General features: G+C 43.0%; 1 protein-coding gene across 2 annotated transcripts; it reads right to left on the bottom strand.

Annotated features, from left to right (window-relative positions):
* Window positions 1-246: 246 nt before the first annotated feature.
* LOC309704568 (fibronectin-like) lies at window positions 247-19,208 on the bottom strand. 2 transcript variants are annotated; one of them, XM_082529797.1, is made up of 46 exons: window positions 18,865-19,208; window positions 18,527-18,652; window positions 18,189-18,320; window positions 17,815-17,946; window positions 17,344-17,481; window positions 17,114-17,260; window positions 16,848-17,015; window positions 16,470-16,652; window positions 16,118-16,294; window positions 15,575-15,730; window positions 15,337-15,465; window positions 15,058-15,201; window positions 13,748-13,869; window positions 12,833-13,001; window positions 12,567-12,743; window positions 11,771-11,899; window positions 11,591-11,680; window positions 11,307-11,501; window positions 10,225-10,503; window positions 9,853-10,116; window positions 9,655-9,749; window positions 9,252-9,420; window positions 8,949-9,035; window positions 8,590-8,781; window positions 7,608-7,886; window positions 7,205-7,396; window positions 7,031-7,120; window positions 6,213-6,479; window positions 5,975-6,091; window positions 5,725-5,886; window positions 5,482-5,637; window positions 5,253-5,369; window positions 4,803-5,072; window positions 4,522-4,709; window positions 4,356-4,443; window positions 4,083-4,262; window positions 3,908-3,997; window positions 3,149-3,337; window positions 2,962-3,051; window positions 2,141-2,577; window positions 1,921-2,059; window positions 1,667-1,828; window positions 1,455-1,580; window positions 1,252-1,358; window positions 1,067-1,159; window positions 247-935 (listed from the first exon to the last, which is right to left on the bottom strand). In XM_082529797.1, the coding sequence occupies exons 1-46, from the start codon at window positions 19,004-19,006 to the stop codon at window positions 858-860; spliced, it is 7,359 nt and encodes a 2,452-aa protein (XP_082385923.1). In that variant the 5' UTR covers window positions 19,007-19,208; the 3' UTR covers window positions 247-857. The 2 variants fall into 2 exon arrangements, with proteins under 2 accessions (XP_082385923.1, XP_082385922.1); XM_082529796.1 differs by having other exon boundaries at window positions 5,482-5,886.
* Window positions 19,209-21,428: the final 2,220 nt, after the last annotated feature.

Below are 21,428 nucleotides of genomic sequence, written 5' to 3'. Positions count from 1 at the left end.
CTAGCGTGAAAAAGTGGTTAGTTAAATCACGATTCAGCAAAGGGAGCAATACATTTTTCACATGGGGCCAACCAGATTTGGATAAATGAATAAATGCAAAATATGAATAATCAAAAACCTGAAAATGTAAGTGTGACAAATATGCAGAAAACAGGAAGAGGGCAAATATTTTTTCTTGCCATTGTAAGCTTATTGTTGGCACCTTAACCCACCCCCCAACCCTAATAAGAAAACACAACACCGTGGTAATGTTTAAGAATCTCTCCAGCTTTATTAAAATAAGGGACTTCTATTTGTCATCGGTAGAAACACTTTGGCACAAAGTACAAAAATAGAACGGTTCACATCCTTGTTCAACACATTCACACGATGAGATCAAAGGGATAAATTACCAGAACTTCAGAATGTGTCAATCACACACAGTGCGACCCCTCTGTAATGGAAGAGGGGCTACAGAAAAGAGAAGCACATTTTTGAGGACAGTTTCAGCAACACTGGTAACAACTACATTTTTTAGCACAGTGCGTACTTTATGGGTTTTGGTCAGGATATAATTGGAAAAGAAAAAAAAATTAAATGGGAAACAAATGCCAACTTGACAGATGTGTAAATCTGACTGGACAAGTTCTAAATAACTTTAGAAAGTTGGGGGTTTCTGTTTCTAATACATCACAAGCCTGGAAGTCGACAGTGAATAGACTCAAGTGAAGATTAATGATGAGGGCAGCAGGGCAATGTGTCAGCAATGTGATAAGGCACTTAGTTTGTTTCATTGCAGACAGCGTGGCTTCTACAAGGTGAGACAGTGCAGCAACTTGACGGTAAGGGAGCAAAGCAGATGTCAGATGACCAGCTCATCATTCCCGAGGATTGTGAGGAACATGTGCATCTGCCAGCAGTTCAGGCCGGAGGCACTCGATGGGGCAGTGAATGTTCTGGAGGATGAACAGTGGCACAGTTTTAAACTTTGACACGTGCAGACTGTTACACAACAGATTACTCCAATTTGAAAACTGATATTTACAGTTTGTATTATGTCTCCTGATTTTCAATACATTTCACTTACTTTGCGCAGTGTGTTGTCTCCATATCTGATTGGCTGCAGCAGACCGACATCGACATCGCCACCTGGTCTCCTGCAGTTCTCGCATCGCCAGCCCTAATAAAGGCAAGAAAAGCATTTAACCACGCCCTCTTCTGGATGATCCCGTATGATGTAACGAGAACACGAGGAAGGCTCACGTGTCTTACCTGTTGTCCTCCAAAGCACGTGCAGGTGCAAATAGAACCCAGGTACTCCTTCTGCCACTGGTTGCCCACCCGGTAAGTTTTGCCATCATCGTAACACGTGGACTCATCTGCGTGAATAGATATTTGGGTTAAAAATGACACGCAGCTCATTCACTTTGTAACAGCCACAGAACATTTCAATTAAAAAGTTAAAGAGGCCTTACGCGGTTCACACTTAAACTCTCCTTTGCCGTTTCCTAAACAAGTGCAGCTCATTAAGTTCCCGTTCTCTGAGCGACGGTCCCATTTCTCTCCAATTCTGTAGTTGTTGCCATTGTCGTGGCACCACTCTGAGAAGAACATACAGTAACCGAGTGAAACTTATTCAATTTCCATCCATGTACACGTATTGGGGAAAGATACCCTAAAAACCTACTTGATGAATCACATCTGAAGTGGCCGCTGCCCAGGCCCAGACACCTGCACGACAGCTTGAAGCCTGTCTCAGACATCCGCTCCCATTCAGCACCGACGTCGTGATGGGTGGCAGTAAAGGCATCATAGCACGTGTCTTTATTTGAGGAATCTCCCTCTGTAACTGAAGGAAGAAGAAAGTGGGGGAAAAATTAACCACGATGGGCTTCATTCAGTTTCCTTTAATAATCAGATACATCACAGCTGGAAGCTTACTTGTGTTTCCAGCAGTCACTGTCTGCTCCAGAATCTTGTGTTTTAGGGCCCCCAGGAGTGCCTCCACAATAACGTTATAGTCTGCTCCGGGAGTGAGTCCTAGCAGGGTAGCAGTAGTGGCTGTGCCTGGCAGGCGGACCTGGGTAGAGAGGAAGAAATCATAGCTTATTCTCATAAATGGGAATAATGAGAATAATTGAATAATGGACTGGCCCCTTACCTGGAACATCTTCTCATTTAGCTGTGTGATGGGATGACAGGACACCAGGTAGGCATTGCTCTGCCTATAAGGCTTCCAGGAGACGGTGGTCTGAGTTTGGGCCTCCAGCGGCACACTTGTCTCGTTAAAGAGTATGGGTCCAATGGGCATGTTTAGCTTCACAATGGGCTTTCTGCGGCCTTCTGCATCAGGAAGGGGCACAAACACCAGGGGCTCACGAACTTGGCCATAGGGAGAAAGTGGATTCCGATTATATCCGTTGTCTCCATTGTTGTTGTACTCTGTGTACTCCACATGCTGGCTCTGATCACCAAACCCATCCTGGCTATTGGTGCCCACTAACTGGACGTTGTTGTCCAGAGATTCAGGCACATCCAGCCTGCCATTTCCAGGGCGGTTAGGCTGGGGCAGAGGCAAAGGAAGCAAGGGGTCTTGAGCTGGCGGGAGAGACGAGGTTACGGAAGCAAGCAGGTTAGACGAGGGGGAGTTAAAGCAGAGCAGCTCTAACACATCTCAGCCAAAAGGGATGACGGATACGTAGCAATGCAACTCACTGCAAAGTGTGTCATAATGCACTATTACAAACACACAAGATATTTTGAATGACATTTGCGAGGACATTCAAAATAACAAAGTGGGTATTATCGTTTTAGATTTTGGAAACACACTTGAGCTAAAGCTTCATACAGCTCCAGCTGAGCAGATGAAAGCTGCCGTTTCACCCCTTAATCTTACCAGTAACTGACTCGAACTCTGAATGGATCCTTTTTACTTCACATTTGTCACCATACAGAGAAAAAAGTATCAGTATAAGTACTCACGAGTCCTGCTCCTGCCCACCAGAGGTGTGCTTCTCTGCGTGTTTTGGATGGTGATGATCTTGATGATGTACTCCGTGTCTGGTCTTAGATCTGAGCAAAGAAAAGGAAAACTGTTGTTTTTCCACACGTAATTGGTGTGTCAGGATAATCCTGCGTGAAGCTTTAAATGTCAAATAAAAGTACGTACCATCGATGGTGGCGTAGTTTTGGCCAGCGTGGGGTCTTGGGAAAAGCTCCTGTGGTCTTCCTCCTGACTCTTCATAGGTGACATAGTATCCTGTGATTTGCGTGGCAGGTGGCTGCCAGGTGAAGGAGATGGAGTAGGGGGTGACGGACGTAAACTGCAGGTTGGTGGGCGCCTGGACCAGCGGGTCAACTGTAAGGACAAATACGGCTGTTAAACTGCCCGAATGCTATTTTTTTTCTCTGTGTGTGCAAACTAGGATGTGACTTGTGTGAGGCTGAAGCTGCATTTGTTGTCACTTAACCCATTATCAAGATGTAAGATCATACAAGCAGCCTGGATTTATTTTGTAATTTTGGCTGTAAAATTACAAATTATTTCTCACTTTAACGCTGTAATGCCAGAAGTATCATATCTGATACATGCATTTCTGTGACCTCTACATCACGAGTGTGATTTTTTAATCTTTGAAAAACTGATGTACGCAATCAGATTAAAAATGCAAAACTGCCAGAGATTTAGGTGACCTCAAGCTGCTAGCCCCAAACAGGTCAGGAAACCTCGCATGCTTCTGCCTCTTCTAGTTGCAGTTGTCTCTTGAATTACATAACTTAAGGAAACCTGGCAGCAAACTGTGATGTGCAGATCAGTGTACTGTAACATTATGTAATGACAGAAATCAAAAACCAGAATATTACACTGAAATTAACATTTGTTTTAAAAAAAAAAGAAGCAGTTTTTAAACCTGGATTTTTGCATTACCTGTTTGAATTCTGAGAGTGAATGGGTCGCTCCTTGTGTTCCCACTCAGAGTGTACATGTTAACATTGTAAACAGTGTTGGGCCGCAAACCTACAACACAAAAACACACTTTAAAGCAAGACTGAAGCTCCAAAATCACTCTTTAAGACCTTAAATGCGTTAAAGTGTGGCGTACCGGTGAGGGTGTAGGTGTAAGCTTCACTTGGGATGGTCTTGGTGATGGTGGGATACGATCCACTCTGGGGAATGGCTTCAATAAGGAAACCAGTGAAAGGTTCCAGCTTGGAACGCCAGGTCAGTGTGAAAGACCTATCCGTTACTTTGATGACGCGCACGCGGCGAGGAGCACTCAAAGCTGCGTTGAGGTGAAACAGAAGCAATTTTAAAAGGATCAGTTACACCACGAGTGAGGTCTGCAGATGTGTCCATTTATGGCGCAGCACGTTACCTTGCAGCGTGGTGGCTTCTGCCTCCGCTGGTCTGCTTGTGACTGTGTTCTTCAGAGCGTAAACCTGCACCTGGTATGTGGTTGCCACCTACACAGTACACAGTTCATATTTACTCACTGACCCATTGTGGATCCATGTAAAGATTCACACATGAACTCTGCTTACCATGAGCCCTGGCACCACAACACGAGTGGTGTCCGGAGCAACGTTCATTTCTCTGTGAGGGCTGTTGATGTTCTTGGGGCTCACGACTACACGGTAGCCGGTCAGGCGCGCGTCTGGAGCTCGCCATGACACAGTGAAGGAGGAAGGACTGACCTCAGAGATCGCCAAGTTGGTGGGAGCAGGGATTACTAAAGCACAAAGACACAGTGTCAAGGCCAAAGTTTTAAGACGGGGATATCAAATGGAGACAAATGCTTTGGTGTATTTCTGCTTAGCGCTACCTGTGGCCTGAGTTCCCACCAACGGTGAGCTGGGTGCTCGGTCATGGAGGGCGATGACCTTAACAGTATACTCTGTTCCAGGGCGAAGGTTTCTCAGCACCACACTGTCCTGGTCCCCTCTGGGTGCTGGGCGCAGCTCTCTCTCACCTTCCTCTGCACTGGTGTACAAGACACGGTATGACGTTACTGCGCCGTCTGGGCTGTCCCAGGAGATGCGCATGGAGGTGGAGTCGATGTCAGAGAAGGTGAGCTCCTTCGGACGGTCCATAGCTGCAGAAAAAGAGGAACAGGAAGATTCCTCAGTGCTAAATAGATTTTTCCTGTTGGCTTTGGAGGAAATTTACCTGAATTTCCTGTAGCAAAACTGCCGAGTATAGCTCTAACATAGTGCAAGGGAATCCGGACAAATAAAGTTAGAGCTGAAAGAGAAGTGAATTAAGTGAGACTAACCAGTGACTGCATTTTCTATTAGCGGGGAAGACGGCTGTCCATTATTTCCCAGGGCATAGACACTCACAAGATACTCAGCAGTGGGCATCAGACCCGTGAAAGTCACCTCGGTCTGATCTGTAACAGGAGAGCAGAAAAGGAGCCAATAAGATGATGAGTGTTGTGTGTGAAAAATTAAATCATCATGGCAATCTGATTGTGAGCATCTGGCATTCCTTGCAGGCCTTACCAGGAGCCAAATCCTCCGAGTACGAGGGTCCCACGCCATTTTTGGGAATACTTGTGACTCTGTAGCCTCTGATTGGTCCCCGAGCAGGAGACCAACGTACTGTGATGGCATTGTCACTTATATCAGCCACCCGCATGTCAGGGGGGGCCTCGATATCTAAAGGAACAATGGATAAAGCTTTAGATTTACCATAAACACTCAACATTAAGTTGCTTTTCCAAAAATTTTCCCGTATTTCTGTACCAGTCCTGTGTGTTATGTAGACGGGAACACTGGTGGCGGGGTTATCGCCTCGTCCGCTAATTGCATAGACTGTGATGGTGTATTCAGTGCCGGGATTCAGTCCGGTGATGGTGGCAGTGGTCTGAGTGCCTGGGACATTAATCTCCCGAGGAGTCTCGCCACCTGAGAGGGCAGTAAAGAAGGCCCAAGTGTTAAACTTGTGTGGCTGACGTTAGAGGAAACCAAGAATTCAAAAATAAAATGTACAGACTTGTTCCTGCATAGGTGATCCTGTAGTTTCTCACTGAGATAGAGGGAGCATCCCAGCGTATGGTGACGGCGGTTGGGGTGGATCTTGTTACCACTAGGTCAGTGGGCGAATCAGAGACTGAAAAACATTAAATAACAGAATAGAGAAAATCACAGAGGATAATTATGGAGGAAAAAAAAACATTAAAACAGATGAGGAATGATCACGCCCACTAACTAAAAGAATAGGTGGGACTCACTTGTTGCCTGTGTGCCAGTCAGAGGCTGACTCTCCTGGCTGCTGCTCACAGCATACACATATATCATGTACTCGGTTTCAGGTGACAGTCCAGTCAAAGTGTAGTGGGTTCTGGTTGGGGGGAGCCTCTCATCCTTGGCATGTCCACCACTGGTCTTCTGATAGCGGATTCGGTAGCCCGTGATTCTAGCCTGTGGAGCTTGCCAGTGAACTGTAAAGGAGTCGGTCCGAATGTCGGAGAAGTCCAAGCCAGTCGGGGAATCCAGCGCTGGAAGAAAAATGTAGTGAAAAACTGAGATACATTTTCAGTTATATACAAAGATAATGCCAAATACAGTCTTTCTAGTAGAAATAAGCAAACGTTAATGTAAAATATGTGAAATGGATCAACTGATATTAATAAAAATCAAACAAAAAGTCACCAAATGCAGGCAAGCTTTAAACAGATTAGGTAACTCTGGAATAAGAGACCAAATATTTATTGTTGATATTATTTATAGTAGCATTGTAGTTATTCTGTTGTAGTTTATTCTGCAGGATATTACGCACTCATACATCTTGTCAATCACACTGTATTCACACTCTCGTTTAACACCCTTTTTACCCTAATGAACATCACATCAAGAAACTAGTGACTGAGATAATAAACTAATACCAGTGAAGTGAGAATTGGGATCTTTATAGACTCGTATGCTTCTTTTAAGTTTCCCCCCGCCCATCATTAGAAAAATGATGGACATTTCAGACTCGGGGGCTACAGCCATCTTTTATTTGCAACACCCTTGGTTCTTCTGTGAGGCCACCTGTGTAGATACTCACTGGTTTTTTGAGTCCCTGTGGCTGGTCTACTTTCTCGTTCACCATACACACACACCACACTGATACGATAGTCAGTGTTGGGCTGCAGGTCTGTGAAGATGATTGGTACAATTAGTATTGTTCGAGATGGAGCACAAGTCATTTTGCCTTTTCAAGCCTCTGAGTTCTTCTTACTTTGCAGCAAGTAGGTGTTGGTAGCTCCTCCAACATTGACCTCCTTGATGTCATTATCAGTGGATACAGGGTGATAACGGATAACGAACCGAGAGATGTCGTTTGGTGTGGCAATTCTGGGGACTGACCAAGTCACCCTAATGTGGTCAGGGCCCACTCCTCCAAACTGCAGGTTGGTGGGAGCTGGAATGGCTGTAAAAATGAGGAGTTATAAGCTATAGCTATCACTGGTAACGCAATGAGTTTAAGAAAATAACGGACGACTTCCAGTGGCACAAAGAAAATATCAGAGAAATGATTAAATTCAGATATTTACTGCAGTGTGGCACACTTAAAAAAGAATAAAGGTGCCTCAGATCAAGACCCAACCCCTCCCCAGTGATGGACTGAAAGAATAAATCACCAGCATGCGTTTGCTTTGTGTGTGTGGCCGGCTCGCTGTCCCCCTCTTCTGTAACAGTGAAGATACTGATGTCATAGTCCACACCGGGCTCCAAACCACGAATCGTGTAATAACCAGCAGATGCTTCCACCATATCTTGAAAAATTGGCAAGCTCTGGCCTGAAGCTACTACCACTATCCGGTAACCAATAATGGTAGTACTGTTCAGAGGGATCCAGCGTAGCCCAATGGTGGTGTCAGTAACGTCGACAAAGTCAATTTGACTTGGAGCGGGGATGTCTGAAAGGGTTAGGCATGTTGCAAAGCGCAAGCAAAATTAGACAGACAGAAAAGCCCCAATTATTTCATTAGTTATATCAAGAACATTCATTTAATTCCCGATAAAGCGTTCAGAGAACCTGGGTATAACAGTAACCATGCAAGACAATTACACATAACTGGATTGGAAAACATTCAGAATTAAAATTATAATTAAAGGTAAATATAAGGCAGTAATAATACTACTAATGGACGTGCAAAAAAATCCCAAAAATATTCACCCTACCAAGTGATAAACACGATTTCCATGCAAATGGTCAGTTAGCCAATAATCATGCTAGCAGTAAAAAAAAGCTGCATTAGACATTTGAACCAAAACTGAGCTTAAAGAACACTGACATTTAGATTTAAATTGGTTGCCAAATAGTGAGCTCCAGCACACAGTCCCATGGCTACCAAATGTGCAAATGGGTAATCTTTTCGCTAACTTCAAAATGTAAGTGTATTTTTGTACATAATGACATTATTCTTCTATCTAGTGGGTAAAAATTAACTAATGCAGCTTTAGTTTCTTCTGAAACTAGGCCAAGCTCTGTGGGGATGGGAGTAGCAGGGTCCATTTTCATTGAATGGGAAAATTATGTCATTTGTTCCTCACGATGAACCAGACACACTAGTCTTTGTGGCTTTCTACCACGTGTAAATGACTTCCTCTGGCTCCTACCTGTTGTGACAATAGTGGACACTGGACTGCTTTCCACATTGTCCTTGGTAGCGAACACGCTGATGTTGTACTCCATACCCAGAGTCAAGTGCTCTAGAACAACTGAGGTCTGATCAACTGCAACAATCTCTTCAAGGGAGTATCCTCTCTGGCCATTGGTTGGTCTGCTTGTCACTCGGTAGCTTGTAATACCTGCAGAGAGACGGGAAATATAACAAATTAATGAATTAATATTAGAAATCAAAAGGAAATACCAGGAACAGCTTTTTGTTCTAGTGAAAAGAAAAAAAACTATTTGAAGGCCAAGGTCTAGAGACCTTCTGTGATGTCAGTGCGTGGGGAGCAAAGTCAATATTTACCTGGTGTTTTGGAGGCTACCCAGTAGGCTGTGAGAACTCCTGTGTTCGGGTTGGACTCAAGTCTGAGGTCAGTGGGAGGAGATAGAGCTGCAACAAGAAACAGCAGACCATGACGCATTGAAAAAAAAACTTCAGCGCAGCAAAAAATATCTGGCACAAAATCACGCCAAATGGTTTTAACGGCACTCTGTCAGCTCAGAGCAGACCGGATGATCGGTCACACAACTGGTTTTACAGTTGGTTTTGTTCAGCAGTCACCACAGTGCCTGGCTTTTTATTTGTGAAATTAAAACAGATACGCACAAGTGACAACATTGCGGGTGATGGGATTTCCGCGGTTCTGTCCATTGTAGATGGGCTGAACGCTGTAGGTGTACTGAGTTCCTGGAGTCAGACCATCTACATAAACACGTCCAGAGGAAGAGGTTTCTTCTCTGGGAGACTCGCCTTCCTCGCTGGGCAGCACAGACAGCTGGGGAAATAAAACGGACATGAGAAAAACTGGAGAATACGCTTAAAAGAAAAAAAATTAGAAACAATTAGCAATGGCCTAAAATCTGCCCACAGCAGAGAGTAAATATTAGACTCTTTGGATCTTTACGGTTCCGCTATGTTCACCAGTTAGCTTCTAAATGTGCTTGGGCACTGCTTGGAGATAAGTAGTTAGTGAACAGCTCCAGTGATTCCTTTAATGTAATGAGCTAACCTTGTAGCTGAACCTGTGGACGGGTATCCAGGTGACGATGATCGAGGTGTCGGTAACCTCAGTACTGAAAGTGGGAGCATTTCCCATCTGGGGAGCTGTAAGAAAGGGAAGAAAGGGAAGGGGGGGGGACAATATTTTAAAATGATTGGAGCAATTTATTCCCATCTTTACTTGTGTTCGGTTTCTCCAAATACCGACCGGTGGTAAAGTATGTGGTGACGCCCTCGCTGAGCTCATTTTCGAGATCAGAGTAAAGGGTGGCAGTGTACTCCGTATCTGGACGTAGATTCCTCAGTAGGTACTGGGTGACCCTGCCTGGGATCCTCTTTTCAATGGGACTTGAGCCTTCGATGCTCAGGTAAAGGCGGAAACCACTGACAATGGCACGAGGAGCCTCCCAGACAATCAGTGCGCTGTCAGGGCCGATCTCAGTGAAGCGTACATCGGTGGGTGCATCAGGTTCTGGAGGAGGCAGAAAACATAACACATGTAAGGCAAAAAAGATCTGTTGTGTTTTGGATAAAATCCCTGCGTTTATGTATTTGGGCTTTTTTCCAAAGTGGCACTTACTAGTAGCCTTTTCTCCTACAAGAGGCTCACTCTCCACTCCGCCGTTGATGGCATAGACGTAGAAGCGGTAAAGCGTGCCTGGCTGCAAGTGGGTGATCTCAGAGTATGCACTGGTGGAGGCAGGCAGCCCCAGGGGCCTTACGTCAGTGCCATCAGACCCAACGGGGGAGAAAGTGACTCTGTAACCTGACACCTCATTGGGTGGACCGGTCCAGGTGATGGTGACCTTCGTATCCGAAACCTCGTAGAACTGCAGGTCTGTGGGGGCTTGGACCACCTCTGTGGAGAGGAGAGTGCTAGTTGACTAACAAGGGTCACAGTCAAACCTTAGAGTCTCCTCAGGAGTTTTTTTACTATGTCATTGGTTATGTTTGGAGACAGATGTGAACTTAATATTTATTTTACATTTATTAGGCCCCATAGGTAAAAACATAACCTTTAAAAAAAAATAAAACTCATACCTAAGTTATATATAATAAGTATACAGAGCTAAATATGCATTATTGGGTGCAAATATTACTGCTGCTTTTTAAAAATCTTTAATTTAATTGTACTTGGCTTAGATAAAATAGATGCTGTTAGCTTAGAGTCTAAAATGGAAATCCATTTAAAAATATTCTCAAAGATATTAGAATGATTTATGAATGATTTATGAATGATTTATGAATGCATCCTTGCTTTTCTAAGTGTTTTAAACTAAGTTTAAAGAGGTCACTGTTTTGCGGCCAAGTCTGATTTAAAAGAAGTCTGAGGTCCATAATATTTAAGGAGACAGGAAGAAAAATGTTACAATGGCACGGCTATAACCATAAAAGCACATTTTGACAAAGCCATGTTTTGACAAGCCCTCTTAACTGAGCAGTGAAAAGCCCTTTCTAAGGCCCTACAAGGAATCTCCAGCTGCAAGTATAAACTGAATCTGTTCAGCCTTCACAGACAGCCGAAAGGCTAAGAATCAACTAAAAAGAATCCTGAGCAATCTAAAGAACAGCATATTGTTCAAATCTTTCACAAAAAGAAAAATTAAGTTTTACAGTGCTAACTCGTGAATTGATTCTGTTTAAAAGGCATATTATGTCTACCTTGCGTAGGAGATCCAGCAGTGTTGACCTGTACAAAAACAGGCTCACTCTCCTGGTCCTCTTCCACGGCATAGATGCTGATGTTGTAAAGCAGACCGGGGCGAAGGTCAACCAGGGTCACGGACGTCTCTGACTCTGGGAGGGTCAGCTCTGTGCTGCTGCCTTCCACTGATGGTGTGTAAACCACACGGTAGCCTGCAGGCACAAGTATACAGTTATACACAAAGCCAGGATAAGAAAAAGGATTTATATCTCAAACAAATACAAAATAAATGGTTTGTTACCAGTAATAGGAGCCTGAGGTCTGGACCAGCTGATTTGGATGGAGGTTTCTCCCACTTCATTGACAACATGCCTAGTAGGTGCGTCAGGAGCTGCCCAAAGGATGAGAGGATCATTCTTTCAAACGCACTTGGTGACTATGAGTGTAACATCACGACAGTGGAGAAGAGAGCTTCTCCTACCTGTGGTCTGTGAGGTAGTGAGGATGAGGTTGGGCTGCCCCCGACTTGGGACCTCGAAGACGCTGACGTTGTATCTGCGTCCAGGCAGGAGATTACTGATGGTGACAGAGGTGGATGTGCGAGGAACATCTGGAACACAGTCAAAAGTCAGAACTCTGTATAATAATGGCAGAGCCTCCCAGAGCCATTAACAACCAGAAGAGTCTGTTCAGTGACAGGTTGCTTCTCCCAAAGACAAGAACTAACAGACTTAAAAACTCCTTTGTCCCACATGCCATCAGACTGTTTAACTCCTCCCTGGAGGGGAGAGGGAGGGGAGACAGGAGGACAAAGGAGGGGGAACAACTAAGCTGTAGTGCCTCTTCACCTCACTGTGCAATACTTTTGTAAATAGTCAACGGTGCAATAGACTCAATACTTGAAATGTGCAATTCACTTGTATTTTTATTTTTATTCCTATTTATTCTATTTATCCCCTTCGTATATTTTATTTATATTGTCTCTGTATTTATATATATATATATATATATATATATATATATATATATATATATATATATATATATATATATATATATATATATATATATATATATATATATATATATATAATATTCTGTAACTCTGTAACTTCTGTCGGTGCTGTGCTTTTTTTGGAAATCGAATTTCCCAGAGGAACCCACCCGAGGGATTAATAAAGTTCTATCTAATCTAATCTAATCTAATAAAAACTGAATTGATCTGCAGGAAATATGGAGGCATTACGGAGGTTTCAGGGATGGTCAAAGGCTCTCACCCAGAACTTTAGGCTGGGACCCCTCCTCACTGAGCTCATACTCCACCCTGAAGCCAGAGATGGTTGTATCAGCTGATGTCCAGGATACAACAAAGCTGTTTGAGGTGATTTCTGTCACAGACTCGGAGGTGTCCAACACAGGTGGAGGTGCAGTCGTCTCTCCCTCATATGTCTCCACTTTTGAAATTAAGGAGCATGGCGTTATTTTAAATATTTCTTTAGATGTGCTGCTTTGGTGTAGCCATGTAGCTGTACAGCATACTCACAGGAGCCAAGGTTAGTAGTGAAATCAAAGCGCGTGACCTCACGGCGTCCATAGTTCTGAATGCTGATGAGCTGACCCTCATAGGTGATGCCTGGACGCAGCCCGCTAATGGTGTAGGAGTTGATGTTGCCCGGGATGGTGACCTCTCTCCAGGGAGAACGGGTGTTTTTCTGCAGATTAGCGATAACGAGAGGTTGACAAGTTTAAACCTTTTAATCTGTGAAGATAAAGAAGAGGTACTCAACAAGAACTTTTCAAAAGCGCTTAGGGAAAAAATAGAGATTTAAACATCTATATTTACTTTATAATGAGGTAAAATCCACCTGTGGGCAAAGACAGTTATGACTAAATAAATCAAAAGGGTGTGCAGTGGAGTCATTAATTAGCTCTGGGAAATAAACCTGTGGTCTGTATATATTGGAGACTGGGCAGCCATTCAGTGTCAGCTCTTCCATTAGGAGTATGTCAACTGGCTTTGAACTGTTAGAAAAATATAAACTTTTCAAGCAGGTTTTAGACTTTGAGTGGCTTTGCTGTCCAAGAAATACAGTCCAAACCCATAAAGCGGAAGCAAGTTTGACTTCAGTTGAAGTTCATTAACATCTCAACCTGCCTCAAGACGTCTTTGAGGTCTTCAAAGAGAAAAAACAACAACACTGGATGTTTATCTGGGAATCTGCTAAAAACCGGTGTCTGCGTGTACAGACTGCAAAGGCAAGTAAGTTTACCCTCTAATCACTTTGTTTGTTCAACCTTCAGACTTCACCAGAGGCACTCACCCTCAAACACAAATGTATCCGCCTTTACTAAATGCTACTATTCAGCAAAATTAAAGCCCAATTTTGAGCAAAGAAATACGACTCGCTTTCATTTCTGGAGGCAATTTGTAACCGAGGGAAGCGAAAGTGAGACTCACAACTCTCCATTTCAGGATGTACTGGGTGATCTGAACAGATGAAGGGGCGTTCCACTGAATAGGGCGAGAGTCGGACTGTTTCCCAGCCTCTGTGATGATCACCTGGATTGGTCTGCGGCCATCTAAGGAGAAAAAAAAAGATTTAGGAGAAGACATCAGGAGTAAAGGAAAGGGTGGAAGTGAGAAGATTTTTTTTCACATAACTTAACAGCATTGTGTGTAGGGAGTGTGGGTGAAAGTTGGCTACTTTTCGGTGAGTTCTGTCAGAGGGCGTCATTGCTCGGGGACAGAATCAAACCACCAGACGATGCTAAACCAGCTCAAACACCCACAGACATTTTCAAGTCAGATATAACGTCTGCATACTATATTCATCATGGTTTATCTCGTCTCTGTTCCCTAGAGAACACACACACACCCATAAATAGACAGACAGACAGACAGACAGACAGACAGACAGACAGGTAGGTAGGTAGGTAGATAGGTAGATAGATAGATAGATAGATAGATAGATAGATAGATAGATAGATAGATAGATAGATAGATAGATAGATAGATAGATAGATAGATAGATAGATAGATAGATAGATAGATAGATAGATAGATAGATAGAGGACTTCCTGATTGCGTGAGATTCATTTAGCAAGGTCAGTGTTGTTTGATTCAAGGCTCACAAAGCAGTACAAATTCCCCCAGGCAGGAAGTGACTGCCTTCTAAGCCCCTCTCCCTTGTTCAGCAATTCACCTTGTTCCAGCTTAGCAAGTCAACAAAACATCATTCAGCATCAGACAGACAGGGTGCCTCCAGCTTGCCAAAATTTCAACATTCGACAGACTTTAAAGTTACGCAATAAAAAGAAACCCACAAACTCCCACTTCCCTCCACCTGTCTGGCAAGGTTAGGATTAAGTGGGAGGAAGTCAATAATTAATGGGAGTTGGTTTAGTACAGCAAACATTAACTGAGCACCAAAATCCATATAGGTCGGTGGAAAAGCTAAAAGAAAGGACATTCAGACCAATGGTTACAAATGAGAAAAGCTTTAGGTTTAGGATGTTCTTCAGGCTAAATTTTCTACCTGTTTGTTTACATTCTGGCTCATTTTTGACCACAGAAGTCCCTTAGATGCTGAAGAAACTATTTTGAATAAGTCGATCTGGCCACGGTGGAACACCTAAAATGCCAAAACTAAGCATTCAGAATGGCAGTCCAAAAAATCAAAGGGTATCAAAAGTAGCTACTCCCATCTTTCATGTACTCTCTATGACTCAGAACATGTGGACTTTTAAAACAGAGCTGTGCATTTTTACCTTGGTAGGTCTGCTGGGGCTCGCATCTCATTTCTCCAATCCCATTGCCATAACAATAACAGCGGTAGTAGATGCCATGGATGGCTTTGTCCCACGTCTCGCCGATCTGATAGAACGTCCTGGTTTGTGGTTCTTGACACTGATCTATTGCAGAAAACACAAGGAGACAAAAGAGTGGAGCAGATGGGACAGACGACAGCGGGGTTGTTTTTCTGAAGCTGCAGCAGTTCTCAGTATTTAGTCCCCAAAAAGCCAATCAGTAACGAGCCGTGAACGTACCAATAGCGTCACACTTCCAGTATCCACGTCCTTGTCCGAAGCAGGTGCAGTTCATCATGTAGCCTTGGTCGTGGCGCTTGGTGAATTCCTGGTTAACTTCATAGGTCAAACCATCAACTATACACTGATCTGGATGCACAGAGAAAAGACAGGAAGATGAATTATTTAAACTTTCACATTATTCGCAAAGTATTTGAAGACAAAATATAAAAGGTTTTGTTAGATTTAGCCCTCTGACCTAAAAGCTGTGAGTAAGCAACACAGTTCCACTCCCCACGGCCGTTTCCCAGGCATGTGCACTGCATCATGTGACCCAAGACGTCATGGCGTTTGTCCCACTTGTCGCCCACACGGCGCATCACTCCATCACTGGTGGTGCATACCTCTTCATGAGCTAATTACAGAAGGAAACATAAAAAAGCTGTCAGTGTGTTGGTACATGTATACATTCACATGGTGCTGCGTATGTCCAGACACAGAGTTTTTCTTGGTCCACTTCAACCCAGAATTTGTATGTTACTGTTACGTAACAGCCTTAATAGCATCATCACTCTCCCATGACCTCTTTAAGTGCCAATTATTTACTCCCCAATTGTCTACAAGTGAACCTTGCAACCAAATCATCATTATAGTCTGTGAGAAACGACTTGATGAGAAGAAGACAAAAAGCATTTTGTGCAATCGGAACAAAAATGGCAAAAGTATTTAAATGCCCAGCTGTGTTATATAACAATATACCAGTTCAGTACCTTCAAATGAGAAAAACAGCAAACACACTCACCAGCCATGGGACAGAATCCAAAACGCTGTTCTGAATCATAGTCGTAGGTGGTGCCACACCATCTCATGTTGTCACGGCGCCCATCGGTGGTGCAATCGGTGTAGTTGCGACCGCTGTAGAGGAAGGGAAAGTGGCACAGGGCCCCATTGGAGTTCCCACCCCGTGTTGTCACAATTGCTGGATTCAAGAAAGTACACATACAAGTTAATGCATGCTTAATTGGCTCTAACCACACAATTATTCACACAATCTTTATTATGTGAGTGGATAAACTAAAGATGCTAGACAACAGTAACTGCACATCAATTTTTGGGACAAAGTTGCCGTTTACATCTATGTTCCTGAGTCTCACCATTCTTTTCAGTGCAGAAAGAGTACTGCTGGTCTCTCTGATAGTCTGAGGTTGTAGAGCACCACAGCTGCCCATCTGAACGTCCATCTGAGGTGCAAGAGTAGTAGGTCTTCCCCATGAAGACAAAGGGGAATACACAGGGTTGGCCATCAGAGTTCCCACCGTACACCTGGTTCCTGGCCTCTGTGGGAAAAGGGGAGGGAGGGTGGGAAAAATGACTTCAGTATACCATTCAAAGAGCAACATGCAGAGCTGAATGGAACCAACAGAAAATTACAAAAGACTGCAATTTCTCTGGGATTGACTCCAAGAGCCACTTGAGCCAGCCTCAAGACTTCTGTATTAAAATACCCAATTTTATTTGCTTCTGGTACACACCCCATTCTTGACAGCTGACTCCATTGCCCAAACAGGTACAGAGCATCTGTTTGCTGCCCTGGTTTTTGATCCAGCGCTGTCCATCGTAGTAGTAGGCTCCAGAGTCGGTGCGACAGGTTCTCTCAGCGGGAAGCTCAAGCTGCCGGACTGGGGTCAACACAACTCTGGCTGTAAACACATTTTAAAAAACAACCAACGTCAGGTCTGTTAACAGCGACAAGCTCAGAGCTCTTGTTGAGCACTGGTTTCTGATTTACAAGTCTCACCTCTTCCTGAGCTGTGTCTTTCACACTTTGATTCTCCTCTGCCGTTTCCTAGGCACACACACTGCAGGCGATGTCCGCTTGTGTCAGTCCTCGTCCATGTGTCTCCAATACGGTAGGACCTCCTTGTATCCTGGTCATTGCAGCGGTCTGGTTGGTGTACAACAGTGGTTAGTAGCTGCCCCTGAAGAAAAGCTTGCATTTGTGCTTGTGTATGTTTGGATTCTGCTTACTTCTTGAGGTGCATGTGATGCGTCCATTCCCCTCGCCCATACAGGTGCAATCCAGCATCATCCAGCCTTGGTATGGCTTCTCCCAGGTGTCTCCTACAGCATACGTGGCAGCTAAGCTATTGTCATAGCACCTTTCCCCTGCAGAAAAATAAACAAATTTTGATTTACTGAATATGCAGAATCTAAATCACACTGGGCAATTTGTATTAGACATAAACCAAACAAAAATCAATAGCTGGAGTGAAAGATGAGCAAATCAGAGGACATGCTGTCTCACTCGCTTATCTTGTTTGACTGGACTCATGTCAAATATTTGCAGTGGTATCAAAGAGTTACGCTTCTGGGAAATGTGTGTGTGTGCATCCATGTTTGTGTGTATGATGAATATATAAACTTTGATCTTTTGCAATATTTTACATTTGTCTGCTTTTCATAGTTCATTTGTGAAATTTTCTTTTCTGCCCTGCTCACCGAGAGGTTTGCATGTCCACTCTCCTTTGCCATTTCCAAGACACACACACTCCAACATGTAGGCACCGGTGTCATGAGGCCTCTGCCAAGTGTCCCCGATTTTATAAGACCTCCCACCATCGTGGCATCGATCTGTGAATGACAAAATGTGAACTTGCTGATTTCAAAGACCTCTTGTATATGCGAGATGGCACACATATACAAATTCTGGTTCAATAATTAAAACTTAATTTCAGGAATAAACTGAACCATGCAGAGGTATTGCCATGTGTGTCATGCACTTTGACAAAGAAAAAACTACCATGCTAAGACATACCACTCCAGCACATTATGCTGTTTCAACAAGGTTAGTATTTGGTATTCTAGGAACTCACGCGCTATTGTGCAGCTGATCTTGCCGGAACCAATGCAGGTGCAGTCCCAAGTCATCCTCTCATGTAATCTCTCATAGGTTTCACCCACCTGGTATGTCCGGTCATTGTACTTATCATAACAGGATTCCTCCACTGAGAGGAAAAAACAAACAGCACAAAGTTAAAGAGGCTCTTACCGAGAAGCTGTTCTAGAGTCTTCTCTTGCTGCGTAAAAACGCACAACATCTGTGCCTTTCTCCGTGTATTCGTTGCTTTTTGTGTGTGTTTTGTTTTTCACTTGTCGGGATCAACACAAGAGTCGTGAAACAAGTGATAGTGCACTACAAAGACGCACTAACCTTCAGGCTTAGTTTTACACTTGATGCCTGCTGCTCCACTGCAGGTGCACACCAACGTGCTACCAAGGTAACGTTTCTCCCACTGTTCGTTCACTCTGTATGAGCGACCGTTTTCCTCACAGCCGACTACAAATAATATATTATTAAACATTTTAACAGTAGAATGAACATTAATCTTTTTGTTTGCTTTGGCTCACATGGAAAGAAACATATCGAAATCACGTGTTTCTTTGTTGTTGTTGTTTTCATTTAACACAAAACGCACTAGAAATACCTTTCTAATGCATGAAGTTACACAGTCAGGCCCCCTGAATTCAAGAATAAGTTCTTGTACCAACCTGGATTAATAGCCGATGTATCGTGAAGCTCGGGATACACCTGATACTGGCCAGTTTGTCTTTTGTTCTTCTTTGGCAAGCCGTGAACTGCGCTGCTTACGCACAGCGCAAGCAGTAACCCTGTGAGCGGGCTACCCTTCATCTTATGGAACGGATATTTCAATGAAAAGCAGAAAAAACTTAGATGATGGGAAAAAAAGCAATAGCAAAAAGTAAAAAAAAGCAAGTGAAGTATTAAAGGGCTTGGAGAGAGCTGGTTCCTGCCCCTTATTCTCAGCTACCTCGGCTGCTCCTTCTCGGCAGTTCACTTGGCCGAATCGCAGCTGGTGCGCCAGACCTAGCAGAGGGCTGCGCGCTGGTTATATACTGGGACCGCCACAGCAGCAGAGGAGGGGTTTAACGGGAGACTGGAAGACCCGCCCGACAAAGTGTGAGCAATACTTATAATCCTCATTTTGAAGAAAAAACATCAAGCAATGAAGATAAATAAGCTTCTGTAATCTGTTCATCTGCACACGTGCTGCCCTGTGTAGGGTTGGGAAGTCACGTTGAGGCGCAACAATTCAGTGCGAGTCTTACATAACCGCAAAAAAAAGAAGAAGGAGAAAGAAATGCCCATAACATTTGTTATACTGTAATCCCAGAATTACACAGTAATGGCCTCATGCTATAGTTTCTATAATTCCCACACCACTCTCCTACATGGATTTGTGCAGCTATTGGGACCTATGGATCTAAACTACGGATTGAACATATTTTACATTAAATTATAATTAAAAAAAAAATAAAACTGCAGTATGTGAATTTTACCCAGCTTGGCACAGAGTCGATAAGTAACAAAAAGTGGAACTTTATGCCTCCACCATGTCTGCTCACGGAGTTCACAGACGTATATTTTTTGTCCATGCTATAACATCTGGTATAATCATCATTTTTTCTTTAATGTTACGTGATTTTGTTTTAATCTTATCTTTATTCCTAAAACTGATGCTTCTTTTCGAAAATACTTAAAAGTAAGTAACTTTAAAATACCAGAATTCTTTAAGGATTAAATGGATATGCCTACTGCTATTTTTCTTTTCTTTTTAAAAAAAAAAAAATTATGTTCTTCTAAATGTTAAGAAGTACATTCATCATTGGATGCACATGTGGTGTTTTATAACCACATTCTTTTACCTAATGAAATCATGTTAACCCAAATGTTACCAAATTACCTCAAATCTGGTGTGATCCTGGGGAATCAAAACACACGTATCTTTACTTTATATATATATATATATATATATATATATATATATATATATATATATATATATATATATATATATATATTAGTTAATTTCCATGACATGAAATAAAATATATATATTCATATTAAATATCTCAAAAATGAAGTGAAATAACATTTCCAAGGTGGGCGGAAACAGTAAACCAGAGCACATTGTGCTGTTTTGGACATGTCCTGCTGCATGAGCTGTTACTCATGGGTCTGGTCAGGAGAGCAGCTACTGTGTGTGCGACTGCGGACTGTAATAATTCCTGCCTCAGGTTCAAGGAACAAGTTATACCAGAGGACTGAAGAATTAAACAGCAAGCAGATGTTTTTTGGGAAACAGAGGAAGAAAAACAGCAAAAGCCAAAAGCACAGTGAGTGCAACTGAGTCACCAATCTCCCCTGTTTGAAAAAAGCCTCTGAATTCTTTCCACATGTGCAACAGCGCCAAAGCGTGGAGACTTGAAACACCAGAGAGTTTCAAGCGGCGAGCCTTAAAGTGTTACTTAACATCAACTTCCATATTCACTGCTGTGCAACAGGTTTCCTGAATGTGCACTCATGCATTTTCGGGAGGATGATCCTGGTGTAAAAGAACGCATAAATATTTGAAAGAGAGAAACATTTACTCCATAGAGTGGTGCATTTTGGGTATGACTTAATTTCTTGGGTTGTTATATCTCTGTCAGATTTATGAGCTGTCTCTGTCAAAGCCCCTGGAAGGCTGCCTGGCTTATATCATCTCTTCTTTGCTCACTGTCTCTGTTTTCCATACATAAGATCTATTTTGCAGCAAAGATTTATCCCTCACACTGGTTGTTTTCATAACGATTTCTTTGTTCCCAGAATGATTTGTATTTGAAAGCTCAGTTGGATACCTCATAATCTCTGAAAGCTGGAACTGCTGCAACTGTTTTCTAAAGTATGATTGGTTTAATTTAGTGTCTGTCATCTTTTTCCACTGATATCAAAACAACACTTTCTTACACAAAGGAATACAGTTGAAAGCAAGACGGAGGGATGTGGAACATCTTCATTGCATTATATCCTAACAAACCTGTAGTTATCAAAAAAGCCCACAGATTTAGATCACCTAAACAAGTATGTACGCCTTGATGTATGCACTGCACAATATTGTAAAATATAAAATGTTGAGCTTTCCTAAACAGTGTTTGCAGTTTTTTCACTTGTATTTTTATTCCCAAGAGTTTGTGAGAAGACGTGGGAATTTGTTTCTCTTTCATGGTAGAAAATTGTTCACTATCTGCCCCAAGTCATTGTTGGAGTGATA

This window comes from Aulonocara stuartgranti (assembly GCF_965226115.1).
Source record: "Aulonocara stuartgranti genome assembly, chromosome: 1".
NCBI classification, from domain to species: domain Eukaryota; kingdom Metazoa; phylum Chordata; class Actinopteri; order Cichliformes; family Cichlidae; genus Aulonocara; species Aulonocara stuartgranti.
Note: the sequence above shows the minus strand (reverse complement) of the source record. Positions and strands in the feature narration are given on the sequence as shown.

What these genes read in the sequence shown, in the direction of transcription:
- LOC309704568 (XM_082529796.1), bottom strand. Translation starts at nt 19,006, where the DNA reads ATGAAGGGTAGCCCGCTCACAGGGTTACTGCTTGCGCTGTGCGTAAGC. An exon ending in AGAAGCCACCACGCTGCAAG is followed by an intron (nt 4,263 to 4,355) that starts GTAACGTGCTGC and finishes ACCTCAACGCAG; the next exon opens with CTTTGAGTGCTCCTCGCCGC. An exon ending in AAACTACGCCACCATCGATG is followed by an intron (nt 3,052 to 3,148) that starts GTACGTACTTTT and finishes TTCTTTGCTCAG; the next exon opens with ATCTAAGACCAGACACGGAG.